We start from the raw sequence: 20,955 nt of genomic DNA, 5'->3' as shown, positions 1-20,955 counted from the left end.
AAAAAAATATAAAACAGTTTGTTAGAGCTAACAGTTTGTTAGATATTTCATCCTCTCTAATCCTTGAACTGAATTTCTCATTTCAGTACCACTGCTGCATGTTGACATAAAAGGCATTCTGAAACTATTCTAAAAAAAAAAGAATAAATTTATACCTGCACAACTATAATCTCTTTTGTGCCATAAAGGGCAAGGATTACATGGTAATACCTATCTGTGGCTGTAGTCAGACTTGCTCCTTAATTGCCTATAAAACATTTATTTCCACTTTTTGACATAAATTTACAGTTTTATATTACATGTGAAATTCAATCTGGACACATAAAAAGGCATGAGCTGCCTGTCTTGCATTATTACAGCTTTTTGAAATTCCTTTTGATGAAACACTGTCCGTTAGTAAAAGCATCCCATAAAAGATGCTTTAAACACTAAACCAAAACCTTGTACTCATCTCGGTAACTGTACAGGATAAGTGCAGGAACCCTGCAAAGGGAAGCAAAACAGACAATTTTTAAACTTTGCAGCTTCAAAAGCAACAGTGTTACCTGTGGCGATGAGCTAACAGCAAAGACTTGGCAGAAAAGTGGTTAAATTTTAGTTCCTTTGACTGTGACTGCAATTTTCCCCTTCGTTATCCTCCCATTTATTGAGCCTGTTCAGTTTTCGTTCAGTGATCTGAAGGCTTATGGATAAGCAGCGTTCTGTGTGCTGGCATCATATGGGAAAGGAAAACTTCATTGGGGACTGCACTACATTCACACCCAGCATTGTATGGAATATTACCCCTACCTGGGTCCTGTTGCTCGCAGCCTTGTGAGCCACAGAAATTTAAAAAATTGCTTCACTTGATATTTAGTTGCCTCAGTAAACATTAGCGAACCTGAAGCAATTTTGGTGCATCTCTAAGAAAAAGGAATCAAAGTCAGTTTTTAGTCTCATTTAAAGGCTACATAGTGCTTTCAAGCTGAACATAGGTTTAAGAAAATCTATAATAAATGAAACTCACAACAGGACGTTAATACCCAGGTCTTACTTAATCGTACCACTACGTGCAACAGTTGAAAATCTCAGGTTTAAAACTGGATATGCCCAGACCGTCTGTTTCAGCCTTGCCAACACAATTACAAGTTGAACATAAATGGTTTTATGCCTAGAAAAAGTAAAAAGCCGGCTTTGCTGTACACACTGCGAGAGCATTGTGTTTGTTTAAAGCTGGGCAGTCTGTCAGCTCTGCCAGATTCCTGTCATATTCCTTTAAAGGAGGACAAATTAAATGTGCTCACAAGTTTTAAAAGGCAAGCTGAATCTCTCCCATGAGAAAAGAGGGCTGTTACTGTGTGCAGTCTACCTGATTGTTTGCTATTCAGTTTTATGAATAAAGTAGCAAGTGAGGTAACAGTGGGAAATACGTTTTAGAATTTCTTGAAAAGGCTTATAAAAATGAGGAATTTGCATGGCCAGGAATTTACATTTTACCACAATTAAGGATCAGATGACCAATAAACTCTTCCCGTAGTACTCAGGGATCTATATGTGTTTTCTGAACATGTCTTTTTTCTTCAGTGAGAGGGAAAGGGGAGGACAAATTAAGAGCCACTTATTTAGTAAAGTCTGAATGCAAAAATAATTGAAATGTTTTATGGACTAGTAAGAGCTTAACAAATTTACCTTTTCTCCATTTTGATAATGTAAATTTCATCACAGATTGCTTGTAAGTATGAACACCTTTGTTTTGGGCATTGTGACATCAGTTGTCTCACAGTAGCATCAAAGGCTTGTCTATCTCCATCAAACTAAGAAAAAAAAATGACAAGGAACTGTGATAGAGTCTTACATTCTCTCGTGAAGGAAACACTTCTGCCAATAGGATTCAGTCTTCTGAACACCGTAATTTCAATGCTCCTTAACTAAACAAGTTTCAAACAAAATTCATATAAACGTGCAACTTGATTTTTTAAAAAATTTCTTTTTATGAAAATGTGTTAAGAATTTAGTGATCAGTTTCTTAACACAGTGATAAAAAGGTGTAAGCACTGAAAAGGGTTTCACAGTACTGCTGACAGTATGAGAACTGTGGTGTAAGGGTGGTCAAAAGTAAATGATGCAAGCTTATCATCTGCATTTCTATTTTTTTTTTTTTAAGTAAAAGGTGATAAACTATCCTCATAATTTGGATAGACTGGACGAACTAAATATTCTGTCTACCAGATAAGCTCTGCTTCAGAGCGGGAGATGAAAGATATGAAAGTACTAAATCCAGGCAGATGCCATTCTTGAGTTTGTTTCTTTGGGGGGTAGCGTGGGGTTATCCATCTCTTTAGTAAGAATTTCTGACTTTAAAGCCACTGCTCTTATTGGAGGAAAGAAGAAAGCTTTGTCTTTGTTGGTTTTTTTTTACTTCACTGAGCAGCTTCTGAGTCGTGAAAGGTGTCAATATAATACTTACACATCCTCTTTTGATCTTGGCTTCACTAAGATGTTTCAGCTACTGTACTCAAAAAAATTGCCTCTGTATTCTGGGTCCTCCATTAACAGCTCCCAGAAGCACCTTTGTTGAAACTGCTATTAATGCTTATTGGTTTCAGAAAACGAGCGGTAAGACTTAATTAACTATTCTTGGGGAAATAAACAGAGCTTTGGATTAGGACTTCTTAATGGTGTCTTGCAGTACTTGGGAATTTGACAAAAAGATTTTTCTAGCCTCAGTCAAGGTCCTTGGGTTAAAAATAAAAACGTTCAAGTTTTACAACCTAATTTAAACTCACTGAAGGAGAAAAACTACTGTTTCACTTCATTAGGAACAGAATTTATCATCTATTGTTCAATTAGAGCTTTAACAACAATACTTAATTGCTTACCTCTAACGATAAGAAGTGTATCACAGTTGCTTTTGGTAGATCTACCTGTAAAAACATCAAAACCTCAATAATTAACAGGTCTTCTGTTATCAGTTTGCCAACTAAAGATTAACTACACTGAAAGGAGTCAGACATTTTGATTTCCAAAGAAGCAGTCATGCTGATAGAGACATGCTCAGTAATGTCTAAAAAGCTATGTTGCTCTAAATATAAGAGCAGGTCTAGCAGGAACAAGTCATTAAATCTACCACAGTAGTCAGTGTAAGTACAGCTTAACAATTTACAACTGAATACTTGTTAAATTTTATTCCACATAACTGTCCAATACACACAATTTGAGATGCTTTTCAAGTAGTAAAGAAACATGCCACAGGTCTTATTTCACCAAAGTTTGGTCCCTTTGGAATCTCTGAATGGCAGTAGTTTTATCCAGATAGCAACAGCATCAGCCAATTCAATTAAAAATTTGAAATTAATTCAGGCTTCTGCCAAATACTTACTGCTAAAATCTCAATCTCACTTGTTTTCTGTTGCAGGCTAGAAATGAACGTCTGAAGTCTTGTTTGCACCTGGCAACAAAAGAAGGGCGAAAGTAACACAGGGCCTCTGTGACACAGGCTGGGAACACTTTTTGATTTTTCCATTTCATAGATGATGAGAACAGAAGAGGCTGTTTCTAACACAAGATGTAGTACTACATCATATTTAAACTAAAATTCACATTTAATGTAATTTTCAATAACAATTTCACAATAATCCTTGATGATCAGACAGGAAAGAGACTGAGGCAGCAATGGTAAAGACTTGATAATAGTGGTACTGCACTAAAGCAGGTGGGTCTGCACATTCAATTTGAATTCTTGTACATGCAGCAAAAACTGCCTGTCTGTTTCCGTGAGGATCTGTGATTGGATACAGTGAATCAGCTCTAGCTGAAGAAGTACAACTGATTAGAAAGCCAAACTGAGTAGGGGTCAGCATTTAATAAAAGGAAAGAAAAAGGAAAATTCCAGAACCACGGCTCCTACTAAAATAAATTCTAACATATATGTACAATGACAGCTGTGCCACACTGTCACACATAATGCCCAAGATGCAAAATGTTAAAAAAAGGTGGTCTTTGCCTTCAACCTTTTGTGTTGTTCATAGTCTGTTGTATGAACAAAGAGGATGTATTTGTGTAAGTTAAGTGATAGTGAAAATATAAACTCTACCATTCTTTAACTTTGAAGGTTACATATTTAATGTGTATGTACCTGAATTTCTTGACGACGCCTGGCACTGGCAGATAATTTCTCAGGAGCTATAACACTAACATTAGGCACTACAAGAGTTCCGTGTGATTCAAATACACCTAAAATGCAAACATACAGTTTCAGATTATATTCCTTCTTTATACAAGTAGCAAGAAACAGAAAATTCACAAATATTAATAAGCTAATTCTGTATAATATAAACTTCAAAAACCTTCTAAAACCCCCTACAGTCAGTCAAATAGACAGGATAGTGAAACACATGTATGCAAATTCTCAAATGCTCATTTACAATTTTGAAGGAGTGGTTGGTAAGACTAAGAAGTTTGCTATTTTACATCAGTTCCAAGTGGCCTGCAGAATTTTACAGAATGTAACATACCTAATATAAAAAAAAAATAAAAGCTACTACAAGAACAGGGCAACTATTTAATGCTCAGTCTCATACCAGAGTTGATGACAAAACAAACAATAAACTCCAGCCCCAAGGTCCCTCAAATGATGATAATCAAAATGTGAAATCCCTTATTTTGAAATCAAAATTGCCAATTCCAGTAACCACACACACAAACATACTAAAAAAATAAAGCCAAACAAGTTAAGCATGGCCACCTCTCTCCCTCACTGTTATGCAAGAGAGGGGAATAAGTGTTTCTTTAAAAAACAAGCACCAGACACTATTCCAGTACTTAATAAAATAATAAAAATGCCAAACTTTATCCACAACAAGTACTTCATATTCTTTATATACAAACTTCTGTTACCAGAGTATTGAGTGCATATCTGTAGCTAGAAATTTAAAGGCACTTTTCTTAAGTAAAAAAAATCTCAGTAGAACTGTAGGTCGATGTACAGGGGTATCTACACTCTAACAATCACAATTCTTGTCATTTTTCATCATGATGACATTTAATTTCTCCTCAGCTAGGAAATATTCATCATGGTTTTTGGCTTTCCCTCCTTCCTGAATCACTGCCCCAATGAATGCTTGTATGGGGAATATTCTGTGTGTTGGTCCGAGCATTTGTTTTGTCAGTTTGGAGAAAATTTCAGTTTTAGATCACCTGGAACAACACTTGACATTAGGAGGAAGTGCCTCTAACCACAGGCACTGCTAGAAAACATCTTCTTGCTCTGACTTAGGTAATACTTTTAATATTAATGTTCCTGCGATATTTTCTTACAAAGCAGTTTTTAAGCATAAAGAGAAACAGTTTGTACATTCTGTAACTAGAGACTAATTACCTGAAATACTAGTAAATGATCCCTTTTGATTTGGTACTGAAAGATTATCTGACGTTTCTCTAAAAATAAAGACAGACAGTAAAATTTCTCTAAACATAAACAAAGAAATACAGTAATAACACAGTTTCAAATTATCATAAAAACATACTTTTTCATCCCAACAAATTTATGGATACTTCCCAGCACATACCTGCAGATTAAATTCTATTCTGGAACAGACAGGAAATCATACAGAATTACAACACAGAATTGGATCTAGAAGCAATCTTTATGCTTTCTATGGACACAAAAAAATGTGCTCCCTGTCACGGAAGCATGATTTAGAAGAGTGATCTAGAATATATTATGAGAATATTCTCTCTGAATTACTAAATTAATCTACAACTTCTTACAGGTTTCTGAGAGAGAGTACTAAAGTATCAAAGTAATATTTATACTTAAGATCCCACATATTCAAAGAGGCTTTCCATGATTAGTTTGCATCCCTTTACCTTCCGCATTCAGGATTCACTAACAGGAAAATTTGCCAGTGTTATTATAAACATAGTTATTGCATTTCTCTGTTTAGTATTACCAAATATGAAGTTTTCTATATTCTGTTCTCAGGAGCTAGAGATAAGGTAACTTTTAGAAAGAATTATTTTTTTTTCACAGCTTCTACTAGATCATGTAGATCTGTTAGAAAACACACGAGAAGGTAGTTGAAGTTAAATGCCAAGACTGGCTGAGGCCAGAAGGAGAATGAAGAGCTGGGTAGCAGGAGATGTCAACCACCTGCACAACCTACTGCTCAAGTTCAACATTTCCCAGCTTAACAATTTTCTTTATTGTAAAGTCTCTTCAGAAATACTATGAAAGTCAAATCTGTTAGTTTCTGAATTCCAGTCTCTGTGACTAAACCATGTCTGTTCCTGCTGCCAGTACATACATAAATACATATAAATACCTACGGATATGTGTATAATTACATACTTACACAGGTGGATGTGCGGGTAACAGCTATACTGCTTAAGCACACAGGTGTGCCTGTAGCCAGGGGAAGCTGATTTCTGTACTGGTTTCTACTGGTGAAGATAGTAATTTCAACAAAGACAGGATGCTAGGCTCTTGCTGAGCCTTTGCCTACAAAAAAATTCTCAATAATATTCTATAACCAAGCCTTTTACTCTTTTTGTCTTAAAAGGAATTCAGCAAAACTCTCTATCAAATAAAATCAATGTTTAACTGAGCATATCTTAAAATTGTTTCATTAAAACAAACATATATTCACTTCTAATTTTGACTATTCATGTCGAGATGTTATGCTACTTACCTACTACATCTTTCATCACAGATTTTAGTTTTCAGTTTCTGGATCACGTGATCTACTAAGTCAGATTCTAAAATCCTTTTTTCCGTCTGTCTGTCTTTCTCAAAGGATTTCACCTATGATGTAGTTCAGTGGTTCTTAAGATTGTTGATTCTTAAAATGGCACATGAACAAGCTTATCAAATTTAATCAAAACCAGAATGGATTATTTTCCCGTTAAAGGTGAAGCAGTCAGAGGTAGGAAACTATCACCATCACCAAACAATCACTGCCAATTAAATATTTGGTTAGATTTTTTTTTTTCGATCAACTGATTTCCTCTGGTTCCCAAAGCGTAAAGTACCTTGGCTGCTTGTATTTAATAGGTGATAATTATTTTTTTCACAGAACTCTTTATAGGTGCAAGTAACTTGTTAATAAGGTGGTATTTGGTTTGGGGGTTATTCTTTTTAGTTAAAGAATTATGTTAGAATAAGGTTGCCTTTCAGTTTGCAAGACTTAGACTCAAACATCCAAAACTCAGAATATCTGCTCCACCTTTACTGGGAAGAGATTCATCAGAAAAAAACCAGCATTCACCTCACTAGCATGTTCTTTGTTTGTTTTGCTTCAAAAAACAACATTTAAAACAACACTGTAACGGTCTTGTAGAAGACACTGACGCGTCACATTCTCATTGTGGAAATCTGCTTGTTCATACAGTTATTGCAGTTGTTTTCTATCTCTGTTACAACAAGAGTCAATAACAAGTGAAAAATATTTTAGTAATGCACACTGGCTAGGTATCATGGCCATGCCAGATGCTGTCAAGTGGTTACTTTTCTTCAGTCAAAGAATTGATCTTTTAATGATTTTCTTCCTAAAGATTCAGAATCAAGAATATTGTAGAACTTTTAACTTCTAAAAAAGGTGAAAAAACCACAGGCTGCAGAGCACAGAAGGTGGTAATTGATGCTGTGACACAGTCCAGTCTTTCCATCTTAACCTTAGCTTACAGAGATCAGGACTGTTTGAACTGCATGGATTTTTTTAGATTTATGTTTCAGTGTATTTGTTTTGTAACACAGAAAGCTGCCAACTGGAAATATCACTGAGTGAACTAATTCATTTGGTCGATTCAAAGAAATCAGAGACAACAGAAACTTTATTCCACGTAAAGACACCAATGACTCAAAGTCAAGCTATGCTTGTACTGATTTTTGGACGTTCCTAGAGGAAAGGAGGTCTGTGAGTAAAAGTGTTATGGAGGGATAAAAAGCAGGCTTCTTCAGAAAAACTCTGGTGCAACACCTACCTTCACGTGACTTCCTTCTTTATCTGACACAAGAGCCACATAGGTAATCCCAGAGCATCTGCAATATTCCTGCAGTTCTTCCTGGGACTGAAACAGGAACATGGGAAGGGGAATGGGACAGAAATGTGACAGATTTTATCAAATGATCACTTAATTAATTGAAGTCTCCTGTCCTTAATTAAAATAACTTGATATGCAGTTGCACTCATTTATATAATCAGCTTCTGAGAGAGGAAAACTTTATTGAGAAGTCCAGGAGGTGAAACTTCAATATACATATTTTGATTCGCCTTAGAAATTGAAATCTCTACACTAGACAGAGGGAATACCTAGGCCCTGCCGTCCTAGTTCCCATGTGCAGAGGCTAACTGCACTACAAGTCCACGGTCTAGAAAATTGTAAAAATGCAATGAAACATCAGTCAAGCAGTTCCCACTCCACTGTGTGCAACTTTCAGTAACAGCTCAGTCCTGCAGGACTGGTGTCTGTGAGGAAAGCTGACTCCAGACAGGTCTCATGTAAACCTGAGGCTGACTTACATCATCTTGGTGCTGAGCTGACTTAGCAGTGGGTTGCAGGAGAGCATTAGACAGAGGCAAGAACTACCCAAACCTTCACACAAAAAGAAGAGAACCTGGGGTAATCATAGGAAAAGCGTAACAATCTGGATTTTTTTCAATTCTGAGGGACTGAAACCATCAGAAAAGTTATGGCAAAGATTACAACAAAGTCAGGCAATTAAGCGAGTGAGCTCAAAACTGCTCTGCAGCACATGACTCACTGCACAGTGTCTCTTTCATTAGTCACCAGCTGGCACACTTAAAGCTGAGACAGACACATAATCCTCAGGTAACTGCCACCACTCCTGAAAGGGACTTCAGCTCGCTACCCTAGTTAGGAAGCAGTGGCTAAAGGTCTGCTTGGTTTCAACTAGATTAAAAAAGGGCACATATACACTTGCCACTTTCTCTCCCTCCTACCATGCATCTCTCCAGGGACTACACGGGGACCCTGCAGTGTATCTAGTAGCTCAGTTCACTAAACATGTTTTTCTAACAGTAGAATGATGTCAGTATTTCCTCTGTAGCTGATAGTCTTCAGCCATCTGGACGTATTTATAAGTTGATGCTCCTCTTCTATTCCAGATATGCCCTTTAGTAGGGATTAACTCATTAATTCGGTGATCCTACTTGCAACCCTCATGGAAAGGACAATTCATTGCCTTCACTGGTACAAAACATGCTTCTGCTTTGAAGCATCCTCACTTCAATTAACTGGAGCTAACTGGTCTCATTTTAATTTAGTTATACGACTTTCTCCCTTGATTCCAATAGGCTTTGGACTCCACAGCCAGTGTGTAATTGAGGATGGTTCTCTATTCCTTTGTGCTCTGAGGAATGCATAAAAATTGTCCATCACACTTTTAAATACTTTGGGAAGTAGAATGCTACAAGGCTGGTGAGACTTTCTTTACTGTATCTGAATAGCACCCTACACACTCAGTTTTATGAGTCTGTAACTTAATAAAAACTGGGACAAATTGAAAATGATGGTCTCGGGCTGCACTAATCTTAGAGAACAACAATATAGTTAACACTCGGAGATGGAAATTCTACCTGGGACCAGTCATACATTATTTCAGCTGGAATTCCTGCAGTCCAGAGTTTCTGAACAATGTTGATAGCTCTACCCATTGACATCTGACCAACACTTACAACCAGCAGGTCACATGAGCTGACAGAAACCTGAAGGGAAAGTAAAAACAAGGGGGATGATATTAGCCACAAAAACACCTCTTCCCCTTCATAAGGCAGTTAAAGTAACAAACAAGGACAAATATATGAACGTTTTTCAAAATGCATCAACCTGAAAAAAGGGGGTTAAATCCACCTTTTCTTCAGAGCTGCAATCTACCTAAGTACGTCTGAAAGTCACTGAAGCTCAACCTTTGACAAAAATCACCTGCACACTCTCAGCTTACGAAGTATCCCAGAATATCTTGTACCTCCTTCCCACTCTGCTTAGCAATGTTAATTTATTCTTACACACATTCCACAACCAACAGAAATTGTGCTTCACCGTATAAAGTCAGTCCATTTTCTAAAGTTTCCTTTCATTTCCACCTTCTATACTTTTACAAGAGGTAGGGGCAAAGTAACACTTATTAACTAAGTATCTAGAGTTGTGCTCTTCCATCTGAAACAATTCACAGGCTGAGAAAAATGTCCCATTTAAATTAAAAATAAAAGGGTATAAGCCTGAAGATCCTCTCTTCTCCTAATTCTTATTTTACTAAAGAATTCTATGTGGAGAAACGCAGAAGCAAATAGGTCATTTTGATGTTTGCTGTCTATTTCAGTATGGGATTACTCTGCAATACATCTGAACATCTTATCTTTTGCTCATCTGTGGGTACAGTTAGGTTACTGAACTCTCAGGAGTAAACAAACAAACAAACAAACCCCCTCATCTCCCAAAAAACAGACTCACAGAATCCTCCACACCGGAAACTGCAGCAGTTATTTTATCTATGGCTATGCTGACTCCAACAGCTGAAGGCACTGGTCCTACCGCCTGCGGTCCCCTAAATTGTGGAATCTCAAATCAAGACAAAAACAAAATGAAAGAGTCAAATAGGTATTATTTTTTTTTACAAAATATCAAAAAGTTCTTCATTTTTTTTGTTGTTTTAAAAAAATCTAAATTAATCTAGTCTAAATTCATTAAAAGAAATGAGCACATACCAGATGATCATATCTGCCCCCTGCAGCAAGAATTTCAGGCACAGTTCTTTGTCTTCTTTTGATGTATGCTATAAACTGGAAGATAACACCATTGTGCTGCTGTATTTTGTAAACTAGTCCCAGATTTATAGAAATCTGTAAAAGAAAATTGAGTATGTGCACAAGACCTTTACTAATAGTACCAGCTAATATAATTAATTTCCTACAAGCAGCATGGATTAAAACCACCGTTCCCACATAAGGAAGATATACGGAAAAACCTCTTATCTCCAGAAATTTAAAATACAACTAAAAATAAGGAAGTGATGCTTTAATCTCGAAGCATCCCAAGAAACCCGTAGCACAAAAGCCAAATGGTAAGTCTCAAGGAAGGTGGAGGAATGCAGGCCTTTAGTAGTCATCAGCTTTCTGTATTTTTAAAATATTTATAGTTTGTTTCAAAATTTTAAAAATTCCTTTATGCTCTAGGTAATGCCTCCAATCTTGCTTAAAAAAATGTCTGTGTGTTATTAGACAGAAATTAGGCATGAAATTTCTGACTGGAAGAAGTCCTACTCTTAAAATCCATCTTTAAAACAATGCTAGCATTATTACTTGCCATCAAAAGACACTTTGGTGTGCTTTTTCTATTACAAAGCATCATTATTTGTTTCCATGCAATGACAAGGCCCAGTAATCAGTCTATAAATCCATTAATTTATTAACAGAGTATTTTTCATACCTGAAGTTTTATTCCAAGTTGCTTTAATAGACCAATGATTTCCTCTAAATCCTTCATGCCATGCTTCAACAGCTGAGTGACACCTGGCTTTTGTTTTATCATCGTGTTTAAAAATGGAAATACGTTACTTGCTTCTCCCTTCTGCTCAATGAATCTGTAGAGTCGAGAAAGCTAAAAAACAGAAATCAAATAGAACACATAGGTAGCATCACTGACTGCGCTCATAATAGGTCACATCTAGGAAAAAACCAAAAATATCGGACTTAGCATGAGTAAAATATCTGCCTTCTCTGCTTGTTTTGCCTAGCAGCCTGTCTTTGCTTAGTGAGTTGAGGAAAGGAATGGACAGGCACAAGTCTCATCACGGTGCCCAGAAGTTAACCTTGATTATTTATGCAAATTCATCAGCATCTGCACACAGGTTTTTTGGTTTTGGGTTGTTGTTTTTTTTTTAAGTTTCTCTCAGGTTGTTTTACTAAATACTGTTGTACAGTATTCCATTCACCCTTTGTTTCTACAGTCTGAAAAATATGTTTAAAAGAAGAAACTTGGGACAGTTGCAATACTGACTTCCAGAGAGAACACAGAACAAAATCAGACCACTTCCAAAGAGACTGATCAACAGCAGATGTAACAGTTTATTTTTCTTAACTCTGGCTGGTTAAATTTCAAAGCAAATGAAGTATAACTGACTTACAGGAAGCTACAGAAAAATTAACACTGAATTAAAATTACTTACACTATTTGATGTGAGAGAAAGATTACAGAATTTGGCTTCTACTTCTCTTTTAGTCAACTTTTCAGTCTACAAGAGAAATAGATTCAAATATATTCAACAACTGAGTTACCAGAAAAATTAGTATTGCTGAGAAGAATTAAAACGTAACTTTTCAACACCTTTAATTAAGAGCTGCATTTACAAACTGCAACAATACTGTAAAAGACCAAAACCAATAAATAAGACATTTTCCACCAATCTTGTAGTTGAGGCCATATTTGGTGTGGTTTCAAGAAGCAATAAAAAGTATCAAAATATCACTTAATTGAAAAGCACTTCTGCATTAATACTGAAAGACTTACATGAATTGATAAAACCAAAAAGTATAAAATGAAAGGAAATAAAAATGGCATTTTGTTGGTATCTAAACAATACTTCAATTATTCAAATAAATTTGTCTATTTTCCTGCTTCTAAGGTAGAAAAGACCACATGATATTAACTTTTTACTGAAAAGTTTACCAGTTCTTAACTATACAGGTCAATAATTCTTGCATAAACACACATTTAAAACCAGAAGCAAAAGAAAAGTAATTAATCTAAGTTTACAGCCCAAAGGTAGCCAATCTTTTTATAAGTAACAATTATAAAGGTTATGCCTGGTTAAGCTAGCAATGGGCTGTTATGTATTTTTAGAGATAGCGCCACAAAATAAGATACTCTCTCTGATAAGACACTCTCTCTGATTCCAGAGATTAGATTAATAACTAATATCTTACCACGGCATCATACAGAATTATATAGACTTGATTGAGTTTATCCTCTGGTATCCCACAGTGCAAAAGTATAGCTTTCAGTAAGGCAGTGTGGTTCAAGTAAATACTGTAATTTCTTTCCTAACGAAGGGTAAATAAAAAAAGAAAGGAAGAAAGAAAGTAAACGAGCTTTAATTGCATTCCATTTTGCTTAAAAAAAAGAGGTTTCCTAAACATTTAATAGTAGTTGAAATCTAGCGTCATACTTCTCCTTCCATCACCTTACCCTCCATCTGTAAAGAATGGCAAGTCTCGTCCTATTTTACAGTAACTACTTGCCTGACAGATGAAAGATGTTATTTTGATGTCACTGTACAGGTTCAAGTAATATTTTCTTTGCACACAAACGTATGCTTCATTTTAAGTTTACCTATGAAATATATTTTTGAATTAAATGAGAGTCCTGTAACTGACTATCAATAAAATATGAAAACAGTTCTGTCCTTGTTAAGGAACTGTCCTTTTTAAACCCATTTGACTGAATTTTTAGATTAAAATTTTAAGATAGAAAAAGACAGCAGAGGCGATGATTAGAGAATCTACCTGTAGCACTGAAAACTCTTGAATGATTTCTGAAATGGCATAAATTGTTTCTGCTAGCGGCAAAAAGCTGTTCCCAGTAGATGTAACGATATCAAATGCACATTCAAGGAGTTCTTTGGGATGACAGCGGTCTAACTTCCGCGGTCTGAAGACTCGCTCTATACAGTATCTAAAGGAAACATTGAAGAACGAATTAGCATCTTCAGTGGTCACTGTCATAAAGCGTCTGTGCGAAATGTCATCTCTACGTCCCTTACCTTTTCAAATTTGATATATTATTTCTAGCTACAAACCTTGCAAAAGGAATCTGAAAAACAAAAGACATGAAATTTGTTGAAATATAACATTCAGTCTGATGAGACTCTGAAACTGGAGATTAATAACTACCAATCAGTAACACTTGCACTCTCACATGTGTAATAATGCCTTAAATATTTGCCAGAGCCAAGTAACACTAATCTAATCAACCTTGCTGCAAGCTTTAAGTAAAAACTTCCCCTCCGTCAAGTTCCTAGAAATGCTTGCCGAGGGACACAAGGACCTTTCTTGATTACCCTAATGCATGAAAAATGCATCATAAATTGACTACGAACACATTAAAATGGACAAGCGGGTATTCTGCTTACATAAAGACATAAAGGAGTATTTTGAAATAAATCTTTAGGCAACACATTTTCCAAATCATGTAATTCCAACAGAAAGATCAGTTTTGTAGATCCCTCACAAATCCTTAACTGTGAAACATATTGTACAGCTTGATGTTATTAACGCAAAGGGTGAGCCAAGCTGACCTTAAATTAGTGAAATGGGATATAAAAACTCAGGTTCTGTAACTGTCAATAATACAAAAAACATAACTTAAAACATTTAGTTGTTAAATTAAGTGCAAGGTAATTCATTAGGCCAACATTGCATAGAACTGGGTATTATGGATAGAAGAATCCCAGACGGTAAATCCTCAACTGCACAGACAGCAATTTCTCTCAGAAGTAGGATGAACTTTGACAACATCTGTTTCAAGAATATAAAACTGGACAGACTGCTACCCACATTCTCTATAGAGACAGCTAAATATGAAAGGGATGGAAATACTCTAATTTTCACTGATCATTGGAAGTCTTTTCTCTTACATGTGCAAGAAAACAAGCAAATCAGCAGTGACATCTATCACATTTATAAATACGGCACTATTTTCACCTATGTTAAAGAGAAAAAATAATAAAAATAAAAAAAGAGAAAAAAAAACCTCTTTGTTCCCTATGTGGTCAGGGCTCCAGCTGTCAAGCCCAGGAGTACAGCGCTAAGGAACACAGGAACAGACACAGGAAGATCCACTACTTTGGCAGCCAGAAGTATAAGCCTACACCAGATTTCTGATTAGTGAATCAGAGGTATCTACAAACACCGCAGCTTTCCCTGCAGAGAAAGCACTACTTACTCTGAGGTCATAAGGAAGCATTACCAGCATCCCACTGTGATCCATGAAATACGAAGCTTCATTATGTTCGTACAGTTTTTTATTTCTGGGCATTAGCAGGGGAGTATGCAGCTTGATGGCTCCTGCACAAAACCAGTAAAATACTCTTATCTTCCATTTCAAAAGCAACATCTGCTTTTTACAAGCTCATGAACAACTTTGCAAGGCATGATCATCTCAACCAATACTTTTTAAAAGTGCCATTATTTTAAGTGTCTTTAATAGACTTTTCCACCATTTAAAGAAAGCCATCAAACAAACTTTGATGTTCTGCTCTATGCACTTCTGGGGCTCAGCAGGCAGTGCACAGAGGGACAGAGGAGAACTGCCAATTCCACAGCCCCAGCAGAACCCTCACCTTGCCCTCCCTCTTCAAATACCGCTTCTCACAAAAGTATGTGTATTAAATTAATGCCTATAAAACAGTACAATGCATAAGATTTCAAATGTGACATGAACACGTTTTCAAATGTGTGCATGAATTTTCCTCCTCTCTTAAAAACTAATTTTAAGCAAATACTATAACTAATGACTGGATGGAGTTCTGGAAAGAAACCCCATCAAAGACTATTAAACACCATGGCATCAGCTCTGGCTCAAGAAGTTCACAAACAGCAAATCACTGCTACGAGCAGTGTCACTGGAACTACCACTATGCACTGGCTCTGTTTCCACGCTCTTTCTTAGGCTATTCCCATTCCAGCTCTATTCAGAGAGAGGTTACTGTGCTACACTGATGCTTGGTCTTTCACTATAGAGATATCTTTATATTCAGATTCAATGTTATATAACACTCCCTACCTCTCAAAAGCTCACAGAGACTTATCAGAATCACCACATGAAAAGAGTGACTACTGAAAGGGTGGTGAAGCATTGGCAAAGGCTGCCCAGGGAAGTGATGGAGCCACCATCCCTGGAGGTGTTCAGAAGCTGTGTAGATGTGCCCCTTAGTGACACGGCTTAGTGGCACACTTGGCAGTGCTAGGGTAGCAGTTGGACTTGATGATCAGAGGTCTTTTCCAACCTTAATGATTCTATAAAATACATTCAAAGACATAATTAAGATTTTAACTGCTCTTTCTGTAGAGGTTTTAAATCATTCAGATTTGCAGTTAATAACTATTACTGGGACACTGAAATAAAAGCAAACAACAATGTAAAACTTCAAATGATATGCAACTACTGAACATACTTTCTGACTCTTGTGACAGCACTAAAACCACTCCATTTTCTTAAATCCATTCAACCACAAAAAGGGAAATGAACAACTTTCGTAAAACACACCCACCGTGTCTTTTAAATATCCGGCTGACAATCTCACATACATGCTGCTGTATCTTGGCTGCCCAAATAGAAAAACTACCCTGAAACCATCACAAAAAGTACATATATAATTCATATGCTATGAACACTTCATGTAATACAGGCAATCATTCCATGTAATAGAGGCAATAAGTATTCTGCTATCTTGTCCCACTATAAAAAATCGTAATCCTGATGTAATAAAAAAATAATTACAGCTATACAAAGCATTATTGTCCTGTGTTACCTTGTATTTCTTTAGATTTAGAAACATTTTAAGAGTTGAGAAATCGAGAAGAGCTACTTTGATTGCCATGATTAGAATGGGAAGAAAACAGTCAGAGGCAACACATTCTGCTGGCAATCAGATGTAAGTACCATCAGTTTGACAGAAATTCAGAGCAAAGAAAGTGATCACTTGGACAGAAGCTTAAAGCTTTAGCTGCTACAATCAAATACTGCTTGTTTCTTCATTGAAGAATGAAATGGGAAATGGTTATTCAAGCCCACATCACACAAACAGCTTTAAATGGGAACCAGTGAGAAGGTTCATCTTAAGAGGTAATACAATCCTCTCAAACATGTTAAGAGTTTACCTGTATAAACACTTTTAAAACCCAATGCAGGAAAAAAAACAACCCAACAACACATTTCCTCAACACCTACAAACCTTCAGCATATCGCTGTCATAGGTATAGTCTATAGCTGGAGATATACGCTGTGAAAATATCTGACTCATCATAGTCCGGTAGGCCTTTCCATCCACGTTTGCTAAGGTGTGGTGGAGAACCTCATGGAGTTCAGACTCTTCCATTTGTGGTGGTGGAAGATGTTCACTTTTTAACAGCTCCACAGCTGTTGGTCGTGCTGCGGGATCATGGTTCAGGAGCCATGTAATAACTGATCTCTACAAATTAAATAAAAAAAATTATAGTTCAGAAAAGTTTTATATATTAGCAGTGTTTAGAACAAACTTCTTATCCACATCATATTAATAGAAAAAAGTATGCGATTGTACAGGGGACAAAAAAGCAGGATCTGAGTCTCTGGAGTGGATATTCTTTGCTTATTAAATTCTAAATATATTTTACTGTATTATTATCTGAATAAAATTTACTAAACCACAAAAATTATTAAAGATGTGCCTCCTGGGATGACAAAACATGTAGTATCCTTTGTTGTTCTATGTTATGCTTCTCTTTTATCAACAAAGTTAAGAAAAAGCAGAATCATATGCATAACAACAAAGATTTCAGAGTTATAGATAATAAAGAAGGGAGAATCTGTCTGGCATATGAGATGGAATATTTTTGTGGTACTAGTAAACAGGCATGTTGCTGTTTCACAGGCGTAACAGACAAAAAGCTAACGCAAATGGTCAACAAGAGAGTCCACAAGGAAAAAGTTATCTAGATGGTGCAGACAAGATGATACTGCTCCTTATTGCTTCACTTCTCTGCCATGGAGGCATCCAGAACAGCTCTTGGCAGCTCTTTTCAAACTCGGAGCAGTCAAGTTAGCTTGCACACCTCTTTCTGTCAGAAGTTTAAGAGTTAAACAACATAGCTGCCATTTGTCCAAGTCTAAAAAGTCAAAATTATTCCTCAGAGGAATACCTTAAGAGGTATGTCAGCGAACGCTGCACTTCTTTATGACTGTGCTCAGAGAATTTTGTGGGTAAGTATATTTCCACGTCAACTTAGTACCTTCTTACATTCTTTTACCACTTTTTTTTTTCCCCTTACTTTGTTCTAATGTCATGTAATAAGAACTTAGCAGAGATTACTAATTTAAAATTAAGTGGGAAAAAGTGCTTCTTGACAGAGAATACCTAACAGTTAAAATGTCTTCAAAATTACCTGCTTTGCATGCTTGACTTCATCAAAGTCTTTAGGAAAGACAATTGTGGGCTATGAAAAAACAAAAACACAAAATGAACATTTTAATTATAATAGGCAGGCCAGCTTGCTCAGGCTAGTCTTATTTTTAAGTTTCACCTATTTAAACAGAGAAACTAGGAGTTTTTATTGCTCATGGGGGGAAAAAAAAGAAAAAAAGAACACGACAAATTTAGTTTGAAGAACAAATGTCACTGAAATGCTTATATGATGTTTTCTACAGCCTATAATCACAAGCACTTATCACCTACAAATACTAACTTGTTCCTGGGAGAGACTCACTAGCTCTAAACCTACATATACTGAATCTATGAGCACTCCCTCTGGAGACATTCTTGATATGTTTTGCATCCTTTTACTTCTCTTAACAAACTATTTGATGCACAGAACTAGTATGTTTTACATCTGTGTACTTACCAGTCTTAGTTGACCAAGAACAAAGATCCTTTCCGATGCAGTACTCATGGGATGGTAAGACATTTCAAAGAATATTATACCCAAACTGAACAAGTCCACTTTCTAAGGAAGAAAAAAATGGAAACTTAAATGTAATACCAGTGAATTCTCTGAAGAATATGACAGCAGAGAAAAAATATGTTTTAATTTCACAGTGTATCACAGCCGGAGAGAGGGTTGGGGGTTTTTTGTGTGTTTCTTTTCAGTTTTGCTTGTATTTGTTTCTTTTAGTTAAATGATACAATCCATAAAAAAATTTGTAGACTTCAACGCCTTCTCATCATCACAGCACTGTCATGACATAAAGGACTCCCACTTAAAATCATTCTTCCGTTCAAACTCAGCTCATCTCTGCACCTAAACAGGACTCTCTTTGATGAAAAAATGTACCCTTACCGCCCAACATCAGTGTCTAGGAATCCAAGAGAGCAATATACTCTTCTGATAATGACATTTTACCTTGATAAAAGACTGTAAGATTTATAACCTATCTATTTATAAAGGTCCTCCGTGACTACCTGCTTTCAACTTCAAGTCATTTGCACTAGTCATGGTTACAGCACAAGCAGAAAAACTGACTTGCTCACATCCTTCTACCCTTAGCCTTCTTTCACAGGAGTATTTCTCATTTTTTTCTGTATCACAGCAGTCCCACCACATCCTGTTCCACCCTGAATTCACCTTTGTTGAACAAAAACGGCCCAAACTGTATCTGGTAGCTTAGATTCTGTGATACCTTTTTATTAAGTCCACTCTAACCATACCTGATTGTATGTTGACTTAGTGCTCCCTTGGACCTCTGGACTGACATAGAGCGCGGTGCCGACCATCCCTGTCAAGTTACCTGTGGGGCAAAAGATGAGAGTGCTAATTTCAACAAAGTAGAATAGAAATGCAGCAAACGCAGAAACACATCTTCTGTCCTCATTTCTTCTAGATTGGAACGCAGTCCTTAGAGAGAAACCCAGCCGAGAACAGTTTGCCAAACAGACAGTTCTTCCATTCACGTGTCAAGTATCTGTACCTATAGTAGCTAAACCTATTATTTTGCTTTACAGAATTGCAGTAGGTCAGCACACAAACAATACAAGACTTCATTTCCATTACACACATCTTAAGACACACAATATGCTAACGTTTTCTCGAAACACAAAATTCAGCCTGTTACAGAAGGTGTCAAAAAACCCCAACCGAATAAAAATCCCTGAACTCTTGAAACTGTGCTGTACAGGCAAGAAAACAGAAGCTGTATAGGGTATCTACACACCTCACCATGAGAAAAGTACTGCTCTGTAGCAGATGGCTAGCAGTGGAAGCAAATTAATTTATAGGTAACAGTCAAAGCTGCCAGATTATATGTAACATAACTACCCAAATGGTTGGGTTCCCCTCCACCCGCAAGAAAAAGTTTTATTTTCAAAGAATGAATGGAAGTTCTAACAGAGTATACAAGGCTGCAGAATATCAGTATTTGCTCAAAATAGTTTAAAACAACCTACTACGTAAACTAACCTGATGGGTCAGACATAGCAGAACTATCTGAGTTATTTTCTTCTTGTTTAGAGACCACCTAGAAATGGGAAAACAGACACATTGTAAATGGCATCTGACATGCTTCTGGGCTTTGCTTGCTGCTTTGGTTAGCGGTACATGGTTTAATTGTACAGCCTTAGAAATAAAAAAGTTACAGCACCCACAGGATAAAGCTCCATGAGCACTACATTTTTGTGTTTTATTTTTATCTTTCATATTATTAACAACACCAAATCCAAGTTTTTTTCATTCACTTTCAGCTGTACTTACTGCATTTGCTGGATGATCTGTAGCTAAACCAAAATCACCAATTTTGACATGATCATCTGAGTCTAAAAAAATGTTCACAGGTTTCAAGTCTCTGTGGATCATTCCCTGTTACAGCAAGAGAACAAAAATAAGACCCATGAGATATTACAGAAATACAATTCGAAACAAAACTCTTTACAATAGATTGGAAAAATCCTATTACATACTTTTATTACAGTGGGAAACCTACTCCATTAAGTCACTGATGATTAATTTTGAATTAAGACTACAGTCTGTAGCCCAGAAGCTAGGAACAATTTTCAGTGCTACCAGATACCTAACAAAATATTTTAAAGGTAGTCAAATTTTTGTGACAAAGAGAAAAAAATAATAAAGTGGCTTATCATAAAATTCAAGTTTACAATAAAATATTTTAAATTAATCCCCAGAACACATAAATAGTGGAAAGGGTAAGGAACGAATCTTGCTAATAAACACCCCAAAATGAACAGAATGTGAAGAAGCCCATACACAAAGAGAC

At 36.3% G+C, this 20,955-nt stretch overlaps 1 protein-coding gene across 1 annotated transcript in view; it reads right to left on the bottom strand.

Moving 5' to 3' along the window:
- Window positions 1-351: 351 nt before the first annotated feature.
- Window positions 352-20,955, bottom strand: part of EIF2AK4 (eukaryotic translation initiation factor 2 alpha kinase 4) — a gene marked incomplete at its 5' end in the record, with an annotated part of 34,879 nt that continues 14,275 nt past the window's right edge. The window contains 24 exons of the mRNA XM_009879118.1: window positions 352-483; window positions 1,669-1,793; window positions 2,859-2,903; window positions 3,359-3,427; window positions 4,115-4,212; window positions 5,357-5,415; window positions 6,669-6,781; window positions 7,960-8,046; window positions 9,576-9,704; window positions 10,450-10,557; window positions 10,704-10,838; window positions 11,425-11,595; window positions 12,164-12,229; window positions 12,921-13,037; window positions 13,500-13,668; window positions 13,757-13,806; window positions 14,938-15,059; window positions 16,265-16,340; window positions 16,949-17,185; window positions 18,138-18,188; window positions 18,594-18,695; window positions 19,397-19,476; window positions 20,145-20,202; window positions 20,436-20,540. Of these exons, the coding sequence (XP_009877420.1) occupies window positions 429-483; window positions 1,669-1,793; window positions 2,859-2,903; window positions 3,359-3,427; window positions 4,115-4,212; window positions 5,357-5,415; window positions 6,669-6,781; window positions 7,960-8,046; window positions 9,576-9,704; window positions 10,450-10,557; window positions 10,704-10,838; window positions 11,425-11,595; window positions 12,164-12,229; window positions 12,921-13,037; window positions 13,500-13,668; window positions 13,757-13,806; window positions 14,938-15,059; window positions 16,265-16,340; window positions 16,949-17,185; window positions 18,138-18,188; window positions 18,594-18,695; window positions 19,397-19,476; window positions 20,145-20,202; window positions 20,436-20,540 (2,427 nt within the window). The remainder of the gene's footprint in view (window positions 484-1,668; window positions 1,794-2,858; window positions 2,904-3,358; window positions 3,428-4,114; window positions 4,213-5,356; window positions 5,416-6,668; window positions 6,782-7,959; window positions 8,047-9,575; window positions 9,705-10,449; window positions 10,558-10,703; window positions 10,839-11,424; window positions 11,596-12,163; window positions 12,230-12,920; window positions 13,038-13,499; window positions 13,669-13,756; window positions 13,807-14,937; window positions 15,060-16,264; window positions 16,341-16,948; window positions 17,186-18,137; window positions 18,189-18,593; window positions 18,696-19,396; window positions 19,477-20,144; window positions 20,203-20,435; window positions 20,541-20,955) is intronic.

Source organism: Apaloderma vittatum, unplaced genomic scaffold, assembly GCF_000703405.1.
Source record: "Apaloderma vittatum isolate BGI_N311 unplaced genomic scaffold, ASM70340v1 scaffold35410, whole genome shotgun sequence".
Taxonomy (NCBI): Eukaryota; Metazoa; Chordata; class Aves; order Trogoniformes; family Trogonidae; genus Apaloderma; species Apaloderma vittatum.
The sequence above is the reverse complement of the archived record's forward strand: the minus strand, read 5'-3'. Positions and strand labels throughout refer to the sequence as shown.